Raw genomic sequence first — 25,368 nt, 5'->3', positions numbered from 1 at the left:
ACGTCTCCCTTGGTAAGTTATTCCAATCCCTAACCCCCTTCCTTGGAGTTAAAAGTTCTTCTTTATTTTATTTGTCGTACACAAGAAAGAATGTAATTTGTTTGTCTGTTTTCTAACCGGCACCACCCTCTAGGTCCCCGGTACGACCTAGGGATGATGGGTTAATAACCTTACTCACCAGAGTGAGAGGAGAAGAGAGAGGGAAAAGGAGCGAGAGAGAGAGAGAGAGATAGATATAAAGAGAGATAGATAGAGACCCTGGTGAGAAGGTTGCTAGCGTGTCCGCCCCAAAATAGGAGTTTAAGCGAATACGAGGGAGAACAAAGGGCACAAGAAAAACGACAACAAAGGTCCGAGCACAATAAAACAACAAGAAACCATAGAAATTACCAAAGGATGAAGTTACCACACTTACCGGAAGCAGCGGAGGAAGACGACTTAAGGCCGTGGAAGCTAATACACAAGAAAATTGGTGACAGTGCTCCACCGAACGTGGCGAATGAAAACCAACACTTATATGAAATTAAAGAACTTTAATTGGAAGGTAAATTGGAAGTAACAAATTAAATCTTTAAGTTGATAAAACCTATGTTTATTTTAAGAAGTAAAACCATAATGTAAATAAATCCAACGTAAAGTTGAAAAGGGGGAAAAGTAAATAACAATTAATAAAATGAATCAGAAAATACCAGGTATAGTTTGAAGAAAAAAAATTAATTCATTAGTAATTAACAATTAAGGAAAATAGATATTCTTTAACAGACAATAAATTATAATTATTATGAAAACAACAAAAGAAAAGAAAAGGATGACCTCGGTACATAAATACTTCCTTGAATAAGGTTAAAAGAAAATGTGATTTGAAAACAACAGGAAACAAGTTGACTTCCTTACGTATATACTACCTTGAATAAGGTTGAAATAAAATGTGATTGATCACGGATAATTAATTAATAAAAATACCATACTCAGTTAACAAGGTTTTCAGTCAAATTGATTTTCAACGCGGCCGCTTCTCATGATTACCATGATTAAATCGTTCAATTTCCACCGAGGACAGTTTCCAAGACATATAGAAATTTTACGTAGAAAAACACAACCACCCGGGCCAAGAAAAGGAAACACAACATAAAAGGGTGGCCAAAATTAATTAATTAACTTTTAAAACAGTAAACGATACACTCAACTCAGAAATATATAATTCAAGATCCACACAGGCTCCATGCGCCAGACTACATCAAAATTCCGACAACAATACCCACACAAAGCCGTTGCCAAGGTAACCACCAAAACAAGAGCAACGCTTCAAAAAAACAAGAGGAAAACAGGCTAGAGAAAATTAATTCATAGAAAACCCCGGGGGGGGGGAGAAAACATACCCAACGAAGGTGAAAACAAATCACAGGAAAGGCAAACAGCAACCCCAAAGAAAGTTAAGCCCGCTATCTTGGAGACTGTACCTTGGTTCACAAGGAAAGTTACAATTTAAGGTGCCAAAAAAAAACTCATTTTAATTTTAAATTAAATATCCCAATTCAGTTCACTGTGGACCTTCCACCTTAATGTGATTAGTTGCCGAAACAGTTTTTCAGACTTTCATAACCGCACACGCCAATAAGTACCAATTTAACGACGAAGTTTAAATCATTATTATTATTATTATTATTATTATTATTATTATTATTATTATTATTATTATTATTATTATTATTCTCATATTTCCTGAAATCGTCGAAAATATCAAAATCCTCTTCTGGACGACGCTTAAGATGTTTCAAACACTGGTACATACCTTTGGTGGTGAAGAAATTGTGAGAAATCCAAACCTGGCCATTGTTAAAGAAGAATGCAGTCACGCGCCCATCAACAAGACCTTGTTAGCAAGTATCTAGGAGAAATATAGTTGCAAAAACATAATCAGAGGAAATGGCAGGAGGTCTCCAACTAGTTCTACGGGGGAACATCCCCGTTAATGTAATAGTTACGGCGGTTTGAAGGTAATCCACCACCGCATAGCGTAGCACACAATCACACTCACGCTCATGATGGCTGCCCCAAGCGAACTGGCTCTCGCGTCAGAAGCCGGGAGGAAGCAAGTCTCTTGGTAGCAGGCGGGCGCATGCGCAGTTACGCGCAACCACACGAAGCCAGAACAATGGCGCGCAGCATACATTAGCTTAAAAAGGTATATTGGCGAAAAGCCGATTGACACAGATTTTCCATGGCACAAGACCAGTCCAAAAAGGTTATAAAGGGAGGCTCACACTACTTAATATTGTCTCAGTTTGCATAATGTATACCATCACATCCTTTTTTTTTAAAGCTCGATCTTCTTGGTAGGAAAATATTATAAGTCTACATCTTTAACAAGAACTTGAGTAATTTTCCATTGCACGCTATCCTTCGCCGGAAAGTCCAGATATGGAAACAGACAACAAAAGATGTAAGGAGGCTACTATGTATCAATTGTTTTAGGTACGAAATGAGCTGCTTAATTCGGTGTCCGGTAGAATGCAGTGGCTATCTTCAGCACGATAGTTCGCGAAATTGCTCTGGTAGGCCTCTTTGTTCAGAGCGCATGGAAAAGCTGCTAGCTGGGTTAATCATACTTCTCTAGAATTAAAGTAGTTAGCAAGGTTCGTCAACACTACTGAAGGTTGGGCCCAACGCGAGCCGAGCTGCTATTCGTTAATAAAATGACGTCACAGTAGGAGCAAAGCAGCCGAGCCCAGAGCGCGCAAATCAGTAGGAATATCATAATAACAGCAAACATTACAGTTTCTCAGATCTAATTGCAGACCAGACATTAAGATTACTGCTGTTATAAGATTGAAAAAGAGTGCAACATAATAACTTTTCATTATTTCCATTACGAATAAGGCTTAAATGTAACGTGACGGCACACTGACCAACGCTTGAAATTTATTAACATTTCCAACTTCCTCTATTTACTTTGAGGAAGGTTACGCGCTTTCAAATCTGTAAACATAAACATTTAGAGATATGAAATCTTTGTCATATTAAATCTTTACAGCAGAAATTCCGTGATGGAACTATCGTATGTTAACATACGATATACTGACTCACTTCCGCAAGTATCGAGTTTAAAGCTTAACACATATTACAACAGAAGCAGAAGTAAGTTGATATTCGAAACCATGCGTAGATAGTCCTGGAAAACCTACAACCTGTTTTCCAGTCTTTGACCACGTCAGGGATATAATGAATGAACCATATACAGGCTATTATTACAATGGGGTCGCCACTCCCAAAGTGATTTATTTATGACTGATAAATGCTATGAAATGATAATGGAGAGTGTTGCTGGAATGAAAAATGACAGGGAAAACCGTAGTACCCGGAGAAAAACCTGCCCCGCCTCCACTTTGACCAGCACAAATCCCACATGGAGTGACCGAGATTTGAACCTCGGTATCCAGTGGTGAGAAGCCGACGCGCTGCCGTCTGAGCCACGGAGGCTCCGCATAGATAGTCTACTTTTTAAAAATTAAACAATAAGAAAGAACAGGAAAACACTTCATTAGAACACAGTCCTACCTGTGAGATTGGACGTGCTTTTGAAGATGAAATCCACTGTCGTACCTTTCACCAATGAGCTGCTATGGACTTTTCAGTTCTTGTTCGAATGTTCATATGTTATATGCGTATAAATATTCTCGTTCTAACATACATTTTTAATATTTCTGGTGGTACAGCGGGGAATTTACTACTAATTATTTGACACACTTTGCGTATAATATTAGGTATGCGTCACAGTTCAGCACGTCCGTGAGTGTCCCTGAAAATTAACTCAAATTCCTTTATTTGGTTTACCATTGTAACGATGGAACGAGTAGACCTCCCCGAGATAACATTTCTATCCATCCCACAGGGGCAGTACCGGAAGAAATGGAAAGCATTTCCCCAGTGGGACTTCGCATTGATCTGTCATATTTTCTTTCACGGTCGGCGATGTAGCTGGCGAAGTACCGAAATCCCTCTGCTGAACAAACAGGTGTCGCTGTAGATTGCGGTGAATATATATTTTTTGCTATTTGCTTTACGTCGCACCGACACAGATAGGTCTTATGGCGACGATGGGAGAGGAAAGGCCTAGGAATGGGAAGGAAGCGTCCGTCCTCTTAATTAAGGTACAGCCCCGGCATTTGCCTGGTGTGAAAATGGGAAACCACGGAAAACCATCTTCAGGGCTGCCGACACTGGATACTGGATACTAGCCGCACTTAAGCGACTGCAGCTATCGAGCTCGGTCGGTGAATCATTAACGGCACAGTTTTCTGTCGCAATGTTACTGTACAATGAACACATAAATTTCACTCCAGCTACTATTACACTGTTCATGAAACTAACGAAAAGAAAATAAGTGCACCTCACTACACGAAACACAGCAACTTATCGGAGATCTCACAGAAACGAACTACGACACACACACTGCGCAAAATACAGTAAGTTAGGCCACTATATAAACCAATAGCAATATACGGAGAGAAATTACGTATAGTTATTACGCGAAATCCTTTTTTATAAGACAGACATATATAAACAACGAAATAAGATACACGTGCGGTTGTATGCTACACAATCATGGTGCTCCTGTGATGACGTCACGAGCAGGACGAGGGAAAACTAACATCTACTGCGCAACTTATCTGGGCCACCCGTGAGTAGTTAAGCTCCTATTACACTAGGCCGCCAGGCGGCTCCACTGGCTGCGCCACTGGTGACTCAGTTGGCGACACGTGCAGGGCAGCCGGTAGCGCCGCCAATAACTCGTTGTTCGGTCCTACGATAGTTCGGTATTTCTCGCAGGCAGAGAAATCTGGTCTTTGTTTTACTCGCACTGTCCTCTGCGCATTGTTTTATTTACGCGAGTAGTGAACTGCAGATTGTCACTGTGGAAATGAGAGTGAGAGTGTAGACAAGACAAAGAGGAAAAGCAAGAAGCAGGAAGAAGAAGAAGCCCTGAAAGAGTGCCAGAAGTTATTGGACAACAAAGTGAATACAGAAGATTTCATTCGTGCTGTTGAACAACAACCCGCCATTTGGGACGCCAGTTCTGAAGCTTATAGTAAAACTGAATGCTTGGAATGAAATCATTCGTACATTCCTACCTAATTTCGAGCAGCAGTCCTTGGCCAAGAGGAATAATTTCAGTAAGTAATTAAATTTTATATTATTAAATAATATCGCTAAAGAGAAAGTTTTTTTATACATCAAGCTCTAACTGAAACTGTGTCATTCTTGTGAAGGCTTTTCTCCATTTGTCTCAACTACAGAAATAAAATTTGTTATGTATAATTCTGTTAACAAGTTAGTAGCTGGAAAAAAAGTTAAAAAAAAGGACGCATCAATTTTTAAAATAGCGGCCGTTAATATTTCCTTTTGACAACAATTCACTTGGTTTTAGCTGTAGGAAAACAAAATTAAAACACCAACCAGATTATACCGATTAAACTTTATTCATAATAAATAGTACATATTTTCTCTTCAGCGGTCACTGTGCTACTTAGGCCATTTATTTAGATTCTGTGCATTTGCCAAGGTACAGTTCCTGCTTCACTGACAAAATAATCACAGAACTATGTTGCTTTTCTTGTTGGTGGTTGACAGTCTTCACTCCATTCATAGAAACCTTCGACTGACAAAGTGTCTTCAATTTTGAAACCGTCACGTTCTCTCACAAAGTTATGTAAAACACAGCAAACTCTTGTTATGCACTCCCACAAAAGAAGGTCAACATTCAATGGTCGATGGAAAATTCTCCATTTATTGGCCAAGATTCCAAACGTACACTCAATATTCCTGCGTGCTCTGCAGAGTCGGTAGTTGTATACACGCTTCTTTACGCTCAAACATTTACCTGCATAAGGTCATAGTAGTTTAGTTGTCAAACCGAAACCTTCATCCCCAACAATCACGAAGGGCATAGGCTCATCGAAGCGCTGGAAATACTGAGCTTCAGGATTATTTAACAAGCCCTCATCAAGTCTTCTCTTAAAGACACTGTCCTTAAATACAGTGGAATCGGCAGACTTACATATGCACCCACATCCACGAAAATGAACTTGTAGTTGGCATCACACATAGCGAATAGCAATATTGAGAAATAATTTTTGTAATTATAATACAATGATCCACTTCCAGTTGGCTTCATTACTCGTACGTGTTTTCCGTCAATGGCTCCAATGCAGTGTGGGAAGTTCGTTTTGTCGTAAAACTCAGCAGCCGTCTTAAGCCAAAACTCTGTAGTGAGGTCTGGAAAGCATTCTTGTCTAACGTTTTTCCAGATGGCATCTAAAACCTGTCTTACTATCACTGAGATTTAGGTAGGCTTATTCTGTATTGGTAATGAAGATCTTGCATCGAAGTTCCCGTTGCCGGATATCTGAAAACACAACAATACAATCAATTTAGCGGCTGTGAAAGACATTCTTGACAACAATTCAATCAGTTCAACGTCTCTAATATGCTAATAGCGTGCAGTAATTTAACTATTTATACGGTGTGTTAAAAGGTCTGTCTGTCTATCTGTCCGTCCGCCTTTTATTCTATTATACTCTTTCTTGTTCAGTGACACTCATTCAGAGGAAGTGGAAATCCATCCATTCATGCTACGCAAGAGAACTTCTTCGGTTAAAGGGTGTGAAAAGTGGTTCAGCTGCAAAGAGGAAAAAACAGTACACATATTTTGAACAACTACGTTTTTTACAAACTGCAGTGAAAAAAAAAACCTATTACAAACGTAGACGAAGAAGACATCGTGAATGAAGAAAAAATAAAACTTCAATTTCGTTTGATAGTGGGCCTACATCTAATAACTTTCAGAGTAAATCTAAAAAAAGAACCAGCAACGACCATGACCTAATTGAAATTCTCAAGAAAAAGATTGCATCAGAAGAGAAATCTCGCACTTTCGAAGAAACAGATGAGGATAAGTTGTTTCTTCCCTCTATGTTATGTGCCTGCTGAAAGAAAATTACAACTCCGGGCAGATATGATTCCTCTCGTAGCTGCTGCCCAAAGACCTGCACTGCAAGGATGGCAGCAAGTGGGTTGTACTAGACCCTCCAGTCCTATGCCTTCACAATCAGTGGTTCAGTATCCTATACAAATACAGCGCATGCAACATCCGTTTATGCAACAAAGTACGATGGAACATCATCCTATGCAACAGCAATCAGTGCCTTCGCCAGGACTAGTGAATCAACAACCGCAAGTTCATTTCTTCCAGACACAATTTCAACAACGCCAAGATGCAAACATGTCATTACAATCTCCTCCATCTGCAGAACCTTCAGTCACATCAAATGAAGATTCTGATACTCAAATGAGTGAACCTTTGCTGTTCAGTGTGTGGTATATATAACTTACACTCAACATAAACATGTAAAACAATTGGTCTTTTTATTACATTTTGGAAATAAATGTTATTACTTTCAGTCACACTTTGAATCAATATCCTTTTGACAGAATAGGATAAGTTTGGTATTAACATACACAATTGCATTCAGTAATATGATTGAAAGAGGAATAGGAGTAAATCTTCAATAAGAAATACTGAAGTAAAATATGAATATCCTGTTAATATTTACTGTTTCCAAACTAGTTAATGTTTCCTAATTCGTTTTACTTACCTCTTTTCTTCTGGTGTGATGCATTTTCTCATTTAGGTATCTTCCCCGGTAATATCACCCTTTCTGAACGATAATAATTCAAAGAAAGATGATTTAACTTAGACATTCTTAAGTAATTAAGAAATGTATTATCGTCTGAACACAGTTCATCAAAAAGAGTATAGTACAACCCTTTAGATTCCCTTAACGATAACATAGGGTGTACATGCATCTTTCTCTCCTTTCGCCTTCTCTTCTTCATCAAAAGTACAAGCAGGAGCATGTACGTATACCGTACTTGTTGTCCGACATGTTCTCTCATCAGTTTGCACAGTAGACTGACCACGTGGTGGCGCGACTGGCTGCCCAGTGTAATAAGCTCGGTATGACACAATGCCCCGCCATGACTCACCGCCACCCGCGGCTGCCAACGCGGTCGCGGGGCACGGCAACCAGACAGCAGCCAGTTTGTGGCGACGCCACCGGCTGCCCTAATCTAATAAGCTTCATAACAATCAATGCCCAATGACGAGCAGCGCCACCTGGCGGCCTTACCTCGATATAACTGAATTATACTGGGAGTATAGGTAGAAAGAGACACGCTAGAATTAAAACATCAAATATTACCTATTTTAAATGCTGCTATTCTCACCTGAAAATTATTGTAGAAGAGGGATGTGTTCAAAACGCTAGCCACCCCCCCTACAAGTACATTTGCTTTTATAACTAAATACTGTTTTAGACGCCATACTCCATTGCCTTTAACGGTGATTGGTTCGCGTATGGAAGAGGATGACGTCATTGACACCTAGGATGAGGCCGAGATTGTATTACCAACCATTGCAGGAGAAAAAAATTATGAAGCGCCCAGGGAAGTTTGAAATGGCCTCGGCGCTAGATATAAAGATCATTTATTAGCTTTAAGGTATTTTTGCACCTCGAGGCCAATCTCTGTCATGAGAACAAAGGCTCTTAACTATGGGCGCTGCGCATACTGCCCGCACGGCAAGAAAAAACGTAATTTAGTAGCTGTAAACGATCATTTTAAATCCAGGCCAACCTCTGTCATTAGAACAGTGACTCCCTTCGGGAGCCACACTCCCTTCGAAAGGCTATTAACTATGGGCGCGGCGCATACTGCCCGCACGGCAAGAAAAAAGGCATTTAGGGGTCTGAAATGCAAGAAATACTTCACAATACAGTCTCGCTTGCGCCACCTAGTGGTGGCTCGTGTAACTAATCCTTGCGTGTGTCTTTCTATAGTTATGCCGGGGTATATTATTTCTATAGACGAGGAACGAGGCACTGATTATAAATATGTGAGAAGCCTTCTTCATTATTTAGGTTTGCTTTCTAAGTGGTTGGTTTGTTATGTGATGTTCATGTCAATTGTTTTGCGCAGTTTTGTTCGTGTATTCTGATCACTGCCTGCTCGATCTGCATCCGATGGCTGCTTATACTGCCTGCTCATTACAACATTTTAACATGGCACTAAATGAAACACTCCGTTTACAAATACCCACAGCAGGTGGCAGCATCAACCGGCTCCAGACCTGTCGGAATGAAGTAGCGGGAAATAGGGTAGTACTGTACTTGTTTTCAGTGAAAATGGTGTACTGCTGCGTGCCTTTCTGCAAATCAAAGAAAGGGAAACCAGAATGCCGTGGTATTTCATAAGTACCTTCAAGTACGGAACTGCGTCGAAAGTGGTTAAGTATTATATCCAGGGAAGGAAACAGCAAAGGAAGTAAATGGCCAGTATCCAGTATTCGGGAGATAGTAGGTTCGAACCACACTGAAAATGGTTTTCCGTGGTTTCCCATTTTCACACCAGGCAAATGCTGGGGCTGTACCTTAATTAAGGCCACGGCCGCTTCCTTCCCACTCCTAGCCCTCTCTTGTCCCATCGTCGTCATAAGACCTATCTGTGTCAGTGCGACGTAAAGCAACTAGCAAAAAACAAAAAAAAATTCTGGGGACAATTGCACTGTTAATATGAAGGTACAAAACAGAATAATATGCTGTCATATATTCCATTACAAGTCCTTTGTTAGTAGTATGAAATACCGGGCGAGTTGGCCGTGCGCGTAGTGGCGCGCGGCTGTGAGTTTGCATCCGGGAGATAGTAGGTTCGAATCCCACTATCGGCAGCCGTGAAGATGGTTTTCCGTGTTTTCTCATTTTCACACCAGGCAAATGCTGGGGCTGTACCTTAATTAAGGCCACGGCCGGTTCCTTCCAAATCCTAGGCCTTTCCTATCCCATCGTCGCCATAAGACCTATCTGTGTCGGTGCGACGTAAAGCCCCTAGCAAAAAGAAACCAGTGTTGCTCCCTGAGTATGTACTTGATTTACTAGAAGATATTCGTGAGCCCCCTGAGTCAGTGTGTGTCACTTTGGAAACTGCATCCCAGGCATTGGTGTGTGGTTATTTAGTGCGGATAATCGAAGAAAAAACAGAATGCAGTACGTGCTTGAATAACGTTTCCACTTCAGTTAACGCTTCCCCATTGATGCACTTAATCAGACAGTCGGATAGAGGAGGCCTGCGCTATCCCCAGCAAAGATTTATTGGCCTAATTATAGGGCTACAGAAATTTATTGAGGCGGCTCTACCGTACTGCAAGAAATCTGCAAGTCTGCTCCAGACTATAAAAACTATGTTCTACCTTCTTTGTGCCAGTGTAACATTTTAAAGTGTTTTAGTAACAATAAGCACTAGGAACTTGTGTCGGAAGCTGTGGTTGCCAAATTCGTGAAACCTCTACTTAGTAATGTAGGGAAGTACCATACAGAAAAAGTTTCAAGATTTTCTTGTTCGTCAAAACCTCTTTCTCGAAAAGTCTTAAAGCTATAACTCTCTAGAGCAGCACCTTATACGGAAAATTCTTTAATTTTTCTCTTACTGTTGTACGCTTGTATGCTTATCTAGTTGTATTCACGCGATAATTGGGTACGGTTGGTGCTACCATCTAGCGGCAGATCGATTGTAAGTCGTGTTACACGTTTGCACATGGAATGAGCAGGCAGTATAAGCAGCCATCGGATGCAGATCGAGCGGGCAGTGATTCTGATACTTCTCGAAGATTTTCTTCTTCAGTGAGTGCAAATGTTATGTTTTACGCTATGGCCTCTTAACATATTGCGAGTGAGTTTCTCAGTAATTTGTCTTTGCTCGTCTTCTAAATCTGAATAAGGAACATAGTATCGTACGGTACCTGATAGGAAATAAGGTAAGCTGTATTGTTCAATCAATCAATCAATCAATCTTGATCTGCATTTAGGGCAGTCGCCTAGGTGGCAGATTCCCTATCTGTTGTTTTCGTAGCCTTTTCTTAAATGATTGCAAAGAAATTGGAAAATTATTGAACATTTCCCTCGATAAGTTATTCCAAATCCCTCTAACTCCACTTCCTATAAACAAATATTTGCCCCAGTGTGTCCCCTTGAATTCTAACTTTATCTTCATATTGTGATCTTTCCTACTTTTAAGGACATCACTAACTTATTCATCTACTGATGTCAATCCACACAATCTCTCCACTCACAGCTTGGAACATACCACTTAGTTGAGCAGATCGTCTCCTTTCTCCCATGTCTTCCCAGCCAAAACTTTGCAACGGTACTCTCTTGTCGGGGAACAAGGCTAGAATTCGCCGGCACAGCTATGACGACATACTTACTGAACCTCCTGGGTAGGAGGGGTTTCGGGTGGGGAGAAATTAAAACATACTGAAGAAATTTCGCTTTTACTTTCTATGTCTTCACCTTCTTTCAACTCCCACCTGTATTTCACCTGCGTCCATTTAACCTAATTTATACGTACTTATTCCACTTACATATTCGCATACTATACTAATTTTACTTACCTTTTATAAATTCCTGGCGATAGGCCGTCTTGAACCAGCGATCTCCAACTCCGTAGTCCAGCAGCTTATCCACTCAGCTAACATGTTACTTGATAATTCGAGGTGTAAACGATGCATATAGAGATACATATAGTAGGCTACTACCACCAGTAATTGAGATGGCATTGCAAAGTAATTAATAATTACCCCAAAAGATGACTCTGTCGTCTCTCTCTCAACTGTTGCCAACTTAACTTCTACGACGAACAAGAATACATCAAACTCAAATCACGAGTTCCTGGGGGGCGGACCCAGTCATGGCGTTGACAATCTATAAGAATACCATACGATCAAGGTTAGATTACGGATGCTTCTTTTTTAACATGGCATCTGCCACCCTTGTCCATAAATTAGACGTTATTCAATACAAAGCGATACGACTATGCATTGGTGCATTGAAATCAACCCCCACTAATGCGTTGCTGGTTGAAACTGGAGAAATGCTGTTGTTCTTACGGAGAAAGTTTCTAGCAAACAAGTTCTTACTAAGAAAAATCTCGCTTACCTCCTATTTGTTATTTCCTAAATTACATCTTCTCTCGGAATATTTTCAAAAATACCCTAATACTAAATTAAAACCGCCAGACCTCTTAACAGCATTTGAAAACATTAGAGATTATAACAATCAAGTCATTAAATGTCCCTCTCTACCTCATTATTCCTTCCCATACTCTGTACCATTGTATAAACCACAACTTATTATATCCCAATTCGGATTCAATACCAAACAAAGCATGCAATCTTCTCATATTATTTCTTTTCCATTCCCAGTATGCCTATCTCCTCATCAGGATACATTAAGTATTTACACGGATGGTTCTCGAAATGTCCAAGGTGTCGGAGCAGCCTACTATATACCCTCATCTAAAACCTCCGGTAAATTCACACGACCAAAACATGCTTCTATCTTCACTGTTGAGGCATTCGCCAATCGGCAGGCCCTATTATATGTCAAACTTCATGCTACCGGTATAAAAAAGCCATCATATTTTCTGATTCGCAGAGTGTTCTAAAATGCATACAATCAACTCAAAGTCCCAGTTCGTGGTATGTCCTCAATATTAAAAAAAACTATTATTTAACCTAGACCAAAACCATCAGGATATAACGTTGGTCTGGATTCCAGGCCATTCTAATATTAATGGCAATCTTAAAGCTGATTTACTTGCCAAAGACGCTGCTTTAGGAAATGGGTTCAACTGTAACATCGCTATTCCCGCTACCGATATTCAACCTCTCATAAAACATGCACTTTGTCAGGGATGGCAGGACGATTGGAAAGGATCTGCGACTTTAAAGGGTGGATTTTATTTTAATGTGGAACCTTCTATCTGTTTACCGCCATGGTTTGCTAAAGGGAAATACACACATCTGCATGTTACCACTATCATTCGCCTTCGTTTTAACCATGCACTCAAACCAGCCTATAAATTTCGATTTCAGTTAAATGACTCACCGCTATGTAATTGTAGTAACGCTATCGGGGATGCTAATCACATTATTCTACAATGTAAAACATTTAACACACAACGAAACATTCTCTTTCAACGATTATAAGAACAACAGGTTGGCTTTCCCACATGTGTCTCTTGCCAAGTATCCAATCTCACACCGGAAATTGTGCTGGCCATCACGGACTACTTAAATCAATGTAACATTTGTCTTTGAATACTCTCACACAATTTAAATTACTCAATGTGATGTATCTAGTTCTTCGTAATTTCAACATACATTCTTCTGATAATAATGACCAATCGTTCTACACGCATACATGTAACATTCATATAATAAAAAAATAGAGACTGCAGTGTTCAAGCGAGTGTACATTTGGTGACTGGGTAAATTGCGTCTGTGCAGCGCCCAACAACACTAAAGAAGAAGAAGAAATCACGAGTTCCATTACCGGCAGTGTGATTATTGTTTGAAGAGGGAGTACAACTAAATAACAGACGAAAACAAACCAGTCGTGTGTCGTGTCTCCAGCTATGTTATAGTCGTGATTACTGTTTTAAGAGGAAGTAGGCTTACAACTAGAAGAAAGCAATCGAGTTGTGTCTCCAGCTCTGTCATAGTCGTGATTATTGTTTTCAGAGGAAGTATTACTAGACAGAAACAATCTAGTCGTGTGTCCAGCTCCGTAATAGTGGTGATGATTGTTTTAAGACGAAGTACAACTAGCCAAAACAACTCCTGTTTGGTGCTGTATCCATACTAGTAATTATTATTTTAAGTGGGAGTACATCTACGTAAACACAAGAAGTCCATCTTCTGTCCACTCCTCTGTCAACTTATGGTGAGTACCCATATATTCATATCCTGTCACAGTGATTGCAGTATGCTCGTATGTATAGTGTTGCCTTCCCATTCGTGATGTGATCACCAAAAGTGTACTTCCAACAACAGTCGCTGAATTAGCAATGCTGTCGCACCTAACCGAACCTAACCTACCCTGTCACTACCAGTGGTTTTCTGTGGATCACGACCTAACCTGTCACTATCAGTGGTTTTCGGTGGATTACAACCTAACCAGTCACTATCAGTGGATCACGACCTAACCTTCACTATCAGTGGTTTTCGGTGGATCACAACCTAACCTTCACTATCAGTGGTTTTCGGTGGACCACCCCGTTCAATTAGCAATGCTGTCGCACCTAACCAAACCTAACCTAACGTGTCACTACCAGTGGTTATCAGTGGATCACAGCCTAACCTGTCACTATCAGTGGTTTTCGGTGGATCACAACCTAACCTTCACTATCAGTGGTTTTCGGTGGATCACCCCGTTCAATTAGCAATGCTGTTGCACCTAACCTAATGTGTCACTAGCAGTAGTTTTCGGTGGATCACAACCTAACCTCTCACTATCAGTGGTTTTCGGTGGATCACTACCTAACCCGTCCTTATCAGTGGTATTCGGTGAAACACAATTGCTTTCGTAAGGGATGCTAGAGAACTGTTGGCCGCTTCACGGTTCTAACCTGGGGGCTTACGCCCCCAGACCCGCTTTGTTTGTCCCCAGAGCGATGGTTTTGCCACTAGCCGGACCTAACCAAACCAGACCAATGCTTTTCGTACTTGTCGGACGTACTTAATACTCGTAAAGTTTTCGCAACATCAAGTCAGCTCCATCATATCGTACCATTAATACCTATTTCACGAACCAACTAGTCAAGTTGTAACCCAATCTAGTGCCTGTAAATAGTGTTACGCAGTCTCAAACAGCTAAATATAACAGACCATTAATTCATACATTTAGCGGCCGCCACACGTCCCTTCGAATTATCCGCCATGTTTACAAACATCAACTCGCCAAACACGTCATATATGACGTCATATAGACGCACAAGCAGCGGCCGCGGAGCCCGTGATCGCCCGTGTCGGCGGATCCTGGACTTATACCCTTGTCGGAAATCACCCAGAACAAATTGAGCTGCTTTTCTTTGTATTTTTCCAGTTCCTCAAATCAAGTCATCCTGGTGAGGGCCCCACAAACTGGAACCATACTCTAGTTGGGGTCTTGCTAGAGACTTATATGTCTTCTCCTTTACAACCTTACTACAACCCCTAAAAGCACTCATAACCATGTGCAGAGATAAGTACCCTTTATTTACAGTCATATTTATGTGATTACCCTAATACTGATCTGTCCGTATGTTAATACCTAGGTACATACTGTACGTGCACTTTTTAGTGATAGATTTTTGTACTCGGTGAGGAGTAAGAAGGGACCACTGCCGGTTCCGGTAAATACTGCCAACTGAATGGAAATTAAATCTGAATTGAATCGATAATATGATCGATCGATATGAATTTTCTAAACCTTTATTATCTTAATGCCAACAACTGTGTCACACACACAATATATAATACTATATAATATTTCCCGATGCGAAACGTGTTCCTAGCATGAATTCTATAGTTTGGCTTTGCTGTGTAAACAACAACAGTACGAGTACGTAAAGTGTCCGCCAGATGTCGCACAGCGATGATAAGCGATTCTTAGTTGTGCTTCATAGGTTGCCAATACGAATCTCGAAGATAACCAAAGTTGACCGACTCAGCACTAGGGTGTAAATCTATCGCTAAAAAGTGTGCAAAAGAAACTGTACATGCCTACACAAGAACTTTAGCAGATATTTCTATTTTTAGCCGATGGTAGCTTGTCGACATTAAACCATTCAGAATGGTAATACATGGTACAACATCATACCGAATTGATTCCCAATTGCCTGCCCATGCGCAGTAGTGTACAACAGAAATCCAGAACTGGTTCTGAGTTCTCGCTGTTCCAAATTAATTCAGAACCATTTCGCACGTATATTCCAGACGGAAATGATGGAAAATTAAAAAGTGCATTTCTTTGTTACTGTAGTCACAACTGATACAGAAATAACATCCTTTTCAAATTCTGAGCAGTGTACAGACAAAACTCTTATTTTATATATTATATAGATGTCACAACTAACGTATTACAGATCATGTCTGTTGATTACGTTGCGAAGTGAATATACACAGTATATATCAGTGCCATCTACGAATTAAATTACAAAACACTTAACGATGGATGATCAAAAACCTACTGTAGCCTACTGTACGTAATTGCACCACTTATTGATCGAATATAACACGAATGTCGGCTATGCAGTCTCGACCAAGAACTGCTAGCATCGGTTGTGAAATTGTGCAATCTGAAACTATATATATTGAAATTAAAATGTATACATGTTAGATATATATTTATGTTATCCATACAAACAATTATTAATTATTATTATTATAAATTTCCTTTTTACCTCAAATTCTAAGATTCTTTCTTCCTGGCCAGAAAGGTTTCTCTGCACCTTGACTAAGCCTCTTCTGGTGATTACTGAAATTTTCCCATAACGTCTTCCATTCAACAATGATTTGTTTTGCTCTCCTTCAGCTAGGTATAATTTCTTGTCTGCAGTAGTTCTTGTTTGGTGCCATTTGTGGTGTGCCTTCTTTTTACATTTGCTTCATCATTCCACCAAGATATTCACTTTCACCCATAATAAGTTAGTCCCTAGGTGTCCCATTGCTGTTTCTCCTACAACTTCCCTGTATGCAACTAATTATCTTTCTATAGCCTGAACCTCCTTTCTCTCTATTGTTTGAAACATTTCACTGATTGTATCCATATACTTCTGTCTAATGTACTCATCCTGGAAATTCTCCAACCTTAATTGTCTGCATACAGATTTCACTTTCCCAGTTCTTGGCCTAGAGATATTTAGTTCACTTCTTCAAAAACTTCTGGAATACCTGCACTTTTGTAATTGATTTCCTGAATTCAAAATCTGTTATGATACAGTTTTTTTTTTTTTTTTTTTTTTTGCTAGTTGCTTTACGTCGCACCGACACAGATAGGTCTTATAGCGATGATGGGACAGGGAAGGGCTGGAAGTGGGAAGGAAGCGGCCGTGGCCTTAATTAATTTGCCTGCTGTGAAAATGGGAAACCACAGAAAACCATCTTCAGGGCTGCCGACAGTGGGGTTCGAACCTACTGTTTCCCGAATACTGGATACTGGCCGCACTTAAACGACTGCAGCTATCGAGCTTGGTACATTATTATTGTGGATCTATTGACCATCATTCGTGTAGCAGTGAATTACTTTATGCTTGAAGAATGTATTCAAAATGGCTAATTCCATACTAGTGCAGAACTCCATGAACATTTCCCATTCCCTATAGTGTTGATGTTGAATGACAGATGGATAAAGCCAGGTCACAAATGAAGATTTGATTAATAAAGTTGACGAGAGGATAACGATTTGGATAAATTTGACCATAAGAATGAAAATACATGCAGAATTGCTTGGCTGGTACTGAAGTCAAGTGTAGGGAGGTAAGAACATTTTGCGTGTAGAGAAAAAAACATAATGTATATAATAGAGTACATGTACAGTGTAGCTCAGATTAGAGTTGTGTGCAGAGGTACATCAAACTGGTGATTAGACCCTGGTGTAATGGGCAATAATTAAGTGTTTTAGTCACTGGCTTCTCAGTTCTGGGGTGTTTTTCATTGAAAATATATGTCACTAAGGTTCATTATCCAGGTAAAACTGTAATACTGTAAAACAGTCACCTACAATTACAGCCTTGACTATCGACTGAAGACCCAAAGAACAACAATAATGGTAATATTAAAAAAAATTAATGTTTCTGCATCATGTTTCAGTGGAAGTGACTTACATCTCCAGCACTGTCTAGAACTTCTCATTCTATGCAAAATGGATGTTGAAGTAGAGATCAAAGAGGAACTAGTATGGCTTGAAGAAGCGGCAAAATCTTCACATGTAAGTATTATTCCAGGTAATTTTATTGTGATGAGAATTTATCACTTAGCAGTCGACTGAGTTTGACTTGTTTCATAACTATACATATCTGTCATGCCAACAATGTCTATGTCTATTCTGAAGTCTCTATATTTTTATACTAATATCAAAGCAGTAATTGCACCCATCTATAAGCAAGGGAACAGGAAGGATTGCAACAACTATCGAGGTATCTCATTGATTAGTATACGAGGCAAAGTATTCACTGGCATCTTGGAAGGGAGTGTGCGATCAGTCGTTGAGAGGAAGTTGGATGAAAACCAGTATGGTTTCAGACCACAGAGGGGCTGTCAGGATCAGATTTTCAGTATGCACCAGGTAATTGAAAAATGCAACGAGAGGAATAGGCAGTTGTGTTTATATTTTGTAGATGTAGAGAAAGCATATGACAGGGTACCGAGAGAAAAGATGTTCGCCATACTGGGGGACTATAGAATAACAGATAGATTGTTAAAATCAATCAAAGGCATTTATGTTGACAACTGGGCTTCAGTGAGAATTGATGGTAGTATGAGTTCTTAGTTCAGGGTACTTACAGGGGTTAGACAAGGCTGTAATCTTTCACCTTTGCTGTTCATAGTTCACATGGATCATATGCTGAAAGGTATAACTTGGCAGGGAGGGGTTCAGTTAGGTGGAAATGTAGTAAGCAGTCTGGCCTATGCTGACGACTTGGTCTTAATGACAGACTGTGCCGAAAGCCTGCAGTCTAATATCTTGGAACTTGAAAATAGGTGCAATGAGTATGTTATGAAAATTGGCCTCTCGAAGACTAAATTGATGTCAGTAGGTAAGAAACTGAACAGAATTGAATGTCAGATTGGTGATACAAAGCTAGAACAGGTCAATAATTTCAATTATTTAGGTTGTGTGTTCTTCCAGGATGGTAATATAGTAAGTGAGATTGAATAAAGGTGTCGTAAAGCTAATGCAGTGAGCTCGCAGTTGCGAACAACAGTATTCTGTAGAAAGGAAGTCAGTTCTCAGACGAAACTATCTTTACATCGGTCTATTTTCAGACCAACTTTGCTTTACGCGAGCGAAAGCTGGGTGGACTCAGGATATCTTATTCATGTTAGAAGTAACAGACATGAAAGTAGCAAGAATGATTGCTGGTACAAACAGCTGGGAACAATGGCAGGAGGGTACTCAGAATGAGGAGATAAAGGCTAATTTAGGAATGAACTCGATGGATGAAGCTGTATACATTGACCGGCTTCGGTGGTGGGGTCATGTGAGGTGAATGGAGGGGGATAGGTTACCTAGGAGAATAATGGACTCTGCTATGGAGGGTAAGAGAAGTAGAGGGAGACCAAGGTGACTCAGTTTCTAACAATTTAAAGATAAGAGGTATAGAACTAAATGAGGCCAGAGCACTAGTTGCAAATAGAGGATTCTGGCAAAGTTTAGTAAATTCACAGAGACTTGCAGACTGAACGCTGAAAGGCATAACAGTCTATAATGATAATGTATGTATGTATGTATGTATGTATGTATCAAATTTACTAAAAACTATTTATATGATTATACTTTAATGGTGGAAATGCAGAATGTTTTCCTTTGCATCTGTTATTCTGCGTAGCGTGTCTGAAAGCTAAACTCAATTGTAATATTATGAAGAAGAAGTGGGTTCCTCCTCACCTCTGTGAGCTCTGTTACTGCTTTCAGCACAGTACCTTGTATTGTCTGAGTATGCAGCCTTTAATTCTGTTTGAGTTGTTCAGGTGGTGGTGGTCTTGCCACATTAAATCTCCGATCAGCCTGATGGTATTAAAAGTCTCTCAAGTACTCAAGCCTCATATTGTTACTTTTATTGAGATGCAAAAAGGACCTCTTGACAGACAGAATTCCAGCATCTTCATGTTTTGAGTAGCCATAAAAGTAGATTGTGTGTCGTAAAATCAGTAGGAACAACTTGACTAAGAAAGTGTATTCCAATATTTATGACCTGCTTCTGTGTAGATGTGATAATGCCTAAGAGATGGTAAAAGTCACTGAGATCTTTAAAAAAGTGTAATTTAGGATATAGAAATACAATATGTATTTCACCATTCAATATACTGTGGAGTATTGACACAGATTATGCATTATATTGCACTCATGTTATTCTTGAAGCTTATGGAAATATCTGTGCTTAAGCGTGAAATACTGACTGTGTTGACATGTTTATGCACTTTAAATAGAGGGAGAGTCTGTAGTATGTGGGACATTTCCTTGTCATGATAGAGAGCCATTTGTGTTAATTTCTGTGGGGAGTTAGAGTGGTGAAGTAATTATGTTCATTGTGTGGAGGTATGATCTAAAGCAGTCTTGGTTTGTACGGAATTGGGTATCCTCTCCTGTGAATCATGTGTCCTTGCCATGGTGGGGAGGCTAGCACATCCCAAAGAAGCAGTTAGCCAAGCTGTATGTGCAATCATATTTGATTTGTATCTGTCAAGAGAGCAGAATAAGGAATGGTTCATCAAAAAAGGTGTAACAGCATTTCGGAAGTTGCAAGGGTGTTAGATTGGATGATTGACTGATATGGCTTTGGTTTAGCTGTATTCATTCTGGTACATGGCTGTAAGCAGTGGGAAACTACAGCATTAAATAACTCCAACGACATGTGGCTCTCTTCATATGAATCAGTGATGTACGTATGATGGCTTAATCCAAGATATAAAATAGTTCCCCATTCTGATCACCAGGTGGGGACTGCACAAGCGGGAGAGGAAGAAAAATAGTATCAGATAAAAATAGGTGGATAACTCAGGAGATATTAAACCTGATTGAAGAATGTCAGAAATATAAGAATGCAAGAAACTGAGGTGGGTAGGAAAGAATTACTGGTCATTATTGGATGAAGTAGATGAAAAATGTAGGACAGGAAAGGAAGAATTACTGAAGGAGAAGTGCAAGGATATTGAAAGTTGTATGATTGTAGGAAAGGTGGATGCTCCATAGAGGAAAATTAAGGAAACTTTGGAGAGTGTAAAACTACCTGTTTGATTATTAAGGGCTCAAATGGAAAACATTATCTGGGTAAAGAAGACAAGGAAGAACGTTGGCAGGAACATATTCAAGGAAAAGAAGTAGATGCCAAGATTCTGGAACAAGATGAGGCAGTTGATGTTGATGAAATGGAAGACCCAGTTTTGAGGTCAGAATTTGATAGAGTATCAAGGTACAAGATATCTGGAATTGACCCTCAGAATTACTGTCTTAGGAGAAACCAGCATAATGAAGTTATTCCACTTGGTGTGTAAGATGTATCATGTCATATGTATTTCTGTGAAAGCATGTGATGACAAGTGTGAAAACTACCACACCACTAGTTTTAAGAGGAGCAAACGACAAGAGAGAGGTAGAAGGGCGTACATAATGGCCCAGGTGAGGCAAGGACAAACATAAAAACTGAAAAGCACAGGAAAATGTTTCTCCAAACACTTTCTAGTCTATAGTAGGTTGTTGTTTTCAGAAAGAACCCACATTTTCTGATAAATTCAGTGAACCATAGAACCTAACGTCTAATCTAGAGACTGAAGTTGGTGCAAATTGTGTCATGGCAGTAGTATGATATGAATGTCTTTTTCCCTGCAGAAATTATACACTACATATCTACATATATCTTGAGTAAACGTCAAGAATTAACAGGTGGCTCGAGGACGGATTCTTATCAGGAGCACTTGCATTATCCACTTCTCCAAAATATAAAGATTATTACATCAAAATATCACTCCTGGAAACATTTTCAATAGCATGATATCGCGCAATAAAACGCATGGCCTCTGTTATTCCATTCCCATACAATGGTGGGTACTTCAGTGACACGTTCATTTAGATGAAAAATGGCACAGTCACAATTACTAACATCTGTCAGAGTCACAGCTGTGCTTCTGTTACCATTGATTTACTTCAGCAGTTATATTCTGATAATAAATTTATTGTTTTTACATCCCACTAAGTACATTTTTGATAGTTTTTGGAGTAATTCTCATTTTTACTTCCCTTCATGTTACACCGACGCAGACAGATCTTACAGTGATGATGCGTATAGGAGAGGGATAGGATTAGTACTGAATGGACCATGTCCTTGAGGAAGGTACAGTCCCTCCATTTGTGTGATATGAAGAAATAGAAACCATGGATATAAATTTTTTGGATTACCAGAAGTGGGGTTCGAACTTACCATCTCCCAAATACAAGCTAACAGTTATGTGACTCAAGCCGCATAGCTAATTCATTTATCATATTCATATGCAGTCCTACTAGTTTCTCAGGCTGTTTAATTATTACAAATAATGTATTATTTATTATAAACTAAAAGACTTCAGTTAACTGCACGAATCTATTATGTATCCCAAACTGTTGTCGACTAAATTAAATACAATTCTTAACTCTTTCCCGCCCTTAGCACCCAACTGTTCATTTTGCCTTCCAGCCCTTAGCGCCCAAAATCGCCCAGGTTTATTACCTGCACATGTCTGTGATCTATGTGATAATTTTATATTTTTTCGGCAGTGAAATGTTTATAAGGCATTTATGAACACGCAGTACAATGTACAAGGCTTAGGAAATAAAAGAACAGCTATAATCTGTCTTGACGTTGCCTAGGCAATGGTTTTGAACTTCCATGAGCGCAGTTCAGCTGTTTTGTTTGTAAACATGGCGGGATTGAACACTGCGGACGTTGAAAACTGAGCTGAATATAAGCGAAGAAAGTGACACGGAATTGTTGAGTAAAGGTGGAGGTGAGGTGTTAGTGAGTAAATAACATATCAACAAAGGTAATTTTACTGAAAACAGTGATATGAGGGACAATGGATATCAAGAAATCGGACCTGATAGTGATGCTAGGCAGTTCAGGTTAGCAAAAAACACTTCGCGACTCCAAATGATTATATGGATGATATTGAACCTGTCCGTAATTTGGAAAGGTTATTACGGGAAGTAGATTACTTCTTACATATGTTAGAAGGAGACAAACTGTTCAGTGACATAGCCAATTGCATATATATTAATGCACCATTCAAACTGGCACATTCCAGTAAAATAGATACAGAATGGAAAGATACTTGTTCAGAGCAAATAAAAGCTGATATATACGGGCATCATTCCAATTTCAGAATCAGGTGATTGTTGGTTTAGCGGGATTCAGACAACATGCGAATATGACAAATACCTCTCTGTCGAGTATCACCAGTAGGTGGGAGGGTTGAGGTTTCAACCAACAACCATATACTCAATGAATACAGAAATGGATGTGATAGTATGTTTCCTAGTATTATTGAAAACTTTAATGATCAATAGTTTTTATTATATTTAACTTTTTCTGAAACAATGTGCTCTGCTTCAATGTTTCCTAAATAATACGTTGAAACCTGGGCATAAATGAAGTGAAAATATGGGCAGGAAATGGTGAAATTCAAAACTGTCAAAATCCTATTATGAACTTCACTGAAAATAAGTTGTGAATAATAGTGCGAAAGAAACACGATGACCAAGAACATGTAGGAAGATAAATTCTATTTGCTTATCAATGCAGTTACCTCCTTCATGATATCCTCAGTTCTTAGATTTAATGATAAAATATTTGAAGTCACTAATTTCTCATACTGCCTACATTATCAGTACTATTATTTATGTATGAATCCTAAGAAAGGAAAAGTATTGGAGGATTTCAGCTAAATTACATATCATAATGTTACAATGTGGCTTAAAGCAAATATACGGACATGGTATGGTAACTACCGTAACAAATTACAGTCTATTAAATGAAGTTACTTTATATCTTACTGAGTCACTTGGCTATGCTCTTCGGCTCATATAGCTGTTGTGAGCTTGTATTTGAGAGATAGTGGGTTCCAACTAAAGCCCTGAAGATGGGTTTCCATGGTTTCCCACTTTCACACTAGACAAATGTTGCATATGAACCTTAATTAAGGCCACAGTTGCTTCCTTCCCAGTTCTAGCCCTTTCTTATCCCATCATTGCCAAAAGATCTTTGAAAGTCTGTGTGGATCTGTATGTTATTACTGAGAAGAGGATGTTTATATTTTTGAATTGAAATTCTAGTTTCTCTAAAAGGAGTGATCAAATGCAAGAATATTCTGGTGAGCAATGGAATTGTAGCTGCATTTTTGTCAAAACAAGATTGATCGGCTCGTCGAATGTAGTAGTTCTGTGTGATACGTGAGTGTGAGAGTCGTCGAACGTCATACTGGGGTGTGAGTAACAGGTGAGCACCGGAAGGGTAAGGCACGACATCTTTTCATGTTTGATCGTGGTCAAGATTGTTGGTGCCATGAGTATGGACTATTGTGCAGACACTGGACCTTCCATTGGCTGACTTGTGCACTCTGGACATGTCGAGCAAAACCACCATCTCCATGGTCAACTACTATGGAGTACGTGTTGTTGACAGGTGTTGTCACCAAATACTTTCTGATGGTACGAGTGGTTCAATGGTAACTGTGCAACAGGTTAGGTTCAGTTGCAATGCTGGAGAAAAGCGAGGTGTGAGCAGCCACAGCATCGAAGACAATCTTCTTTTAATGATGTTCTGAAGCCAGCGTCTATCTTTGGTACCACTGTTCATCGCACATGACGAGACACAAATAATGACAAGGGCTCAGGAACACTACTGTTGAGCTCTCAAAGCATAGAGAAGGAACACCTGGACACATAACTCGTAGTACCATTTATACACACCAAATCGCAGGGTACAACAAGTATTTCACCAAGCACTGGAGGAAATCTCAGTGGAGTACAGTTCAGGCCAGAGATGGTGGTATCATCCTATAGCAACTGCTCACATGAGATGAAATGAGATCTATGGTATGTCTGACAATGTCAATCACTCAGGAACGATACAGGACCCTGCTTTCAGATCGTGTTCTCTCATTTGTTCACCTCCAGTAAACTGCAGGAGACCTGTACGCCCAGTAAGACATTGCATTAACCAGTTGCTTGAAGATTGTGGTTGATTGGTTCAGTGAACACTCCGTGGATATGACGATGCTTGTCTGGTTCCTAAGGTCACCTAGCCTCAGTCATATTGAGCACTTTTACGATTTTCTGGATGGAGATATGCGTACTCTAGTCCCTGCTCCAAACAATCCATCTGCATCCATGTGCATTGATCATGGAAAAGTATGAATTCCCTTGCTTCCAGTATATTGTGGAGTCCCTTTCAAGCCACGTTGTTGTCATCAAGGTGAAAGGTGGTGTTACACACACAAGTAGCTAGGTTGTCCATCAGTGTAGAATTATAGTCCAATAGAAACATAGAAATATGACAGATTTGACAGAAAAAACATAATGGCCACCTGTTAAGTCCTGTTGACTGTAAAGTGACAGTGTGTATCACAGGGTTGTCATAGAGGTAATCTCTGTTGTGTAGCTGTAAACACTGTCAGTTTTTTCCATCAGTAGCATTTTTATGACTGTAAAACTTGTTGTAGTCTTGTTATATGATCTTTTGTTA

The 25,368-nt window shown here is 39.6% G+C and overlaps 1 protein-coding gene across 1 annotated transcript in view; it reads left to right on the top strand.

The window, feature by feature from the left end:
• Positions 1-10,738: 10,738 nt before the first annotated feature.
• LOC136875100 (uncharacterized) overlaps positions 10,739-25,368 on the top strand; it is a 61,081-nt gene continuing 46,451 nt past the window's right edge. The window contains exons 1-2 of the mRNA XM_068227985.1: positions 10,739-10,867; positions 17,744-17,861. Coding sequence (XP_068084086.1) covers positions 17,796-17,861 — 66 coding nt within the window. The 5' untranslated portion in view covers positions 10,739-10,867; positions 17,744-17,795. The remainder of the gene's footprint in view (positions 10,868-17,743; positions 17,862-25,368) is intronic.

Source organism: Anabrus simplex, chromosome 5 (assembly GCF_040414725.1).
Source record: "Anabrus simplex isolate iqAnaSimp1 chromosome 5, ASM4041472v1, whole genome shotgun sequence".
NCBI classification, from domain to species: Eukaryota; Metazoa; Arthropoda; class Insecta; order Orthoptera; family Tettigoniidae; genus Anabrus; species Anabrus simplex.
The sequence above is the reverse complement of the archived record's forward strand: the minus strand, read 5'-3'. Positions and strand labels throughout refer to the sequence as shown.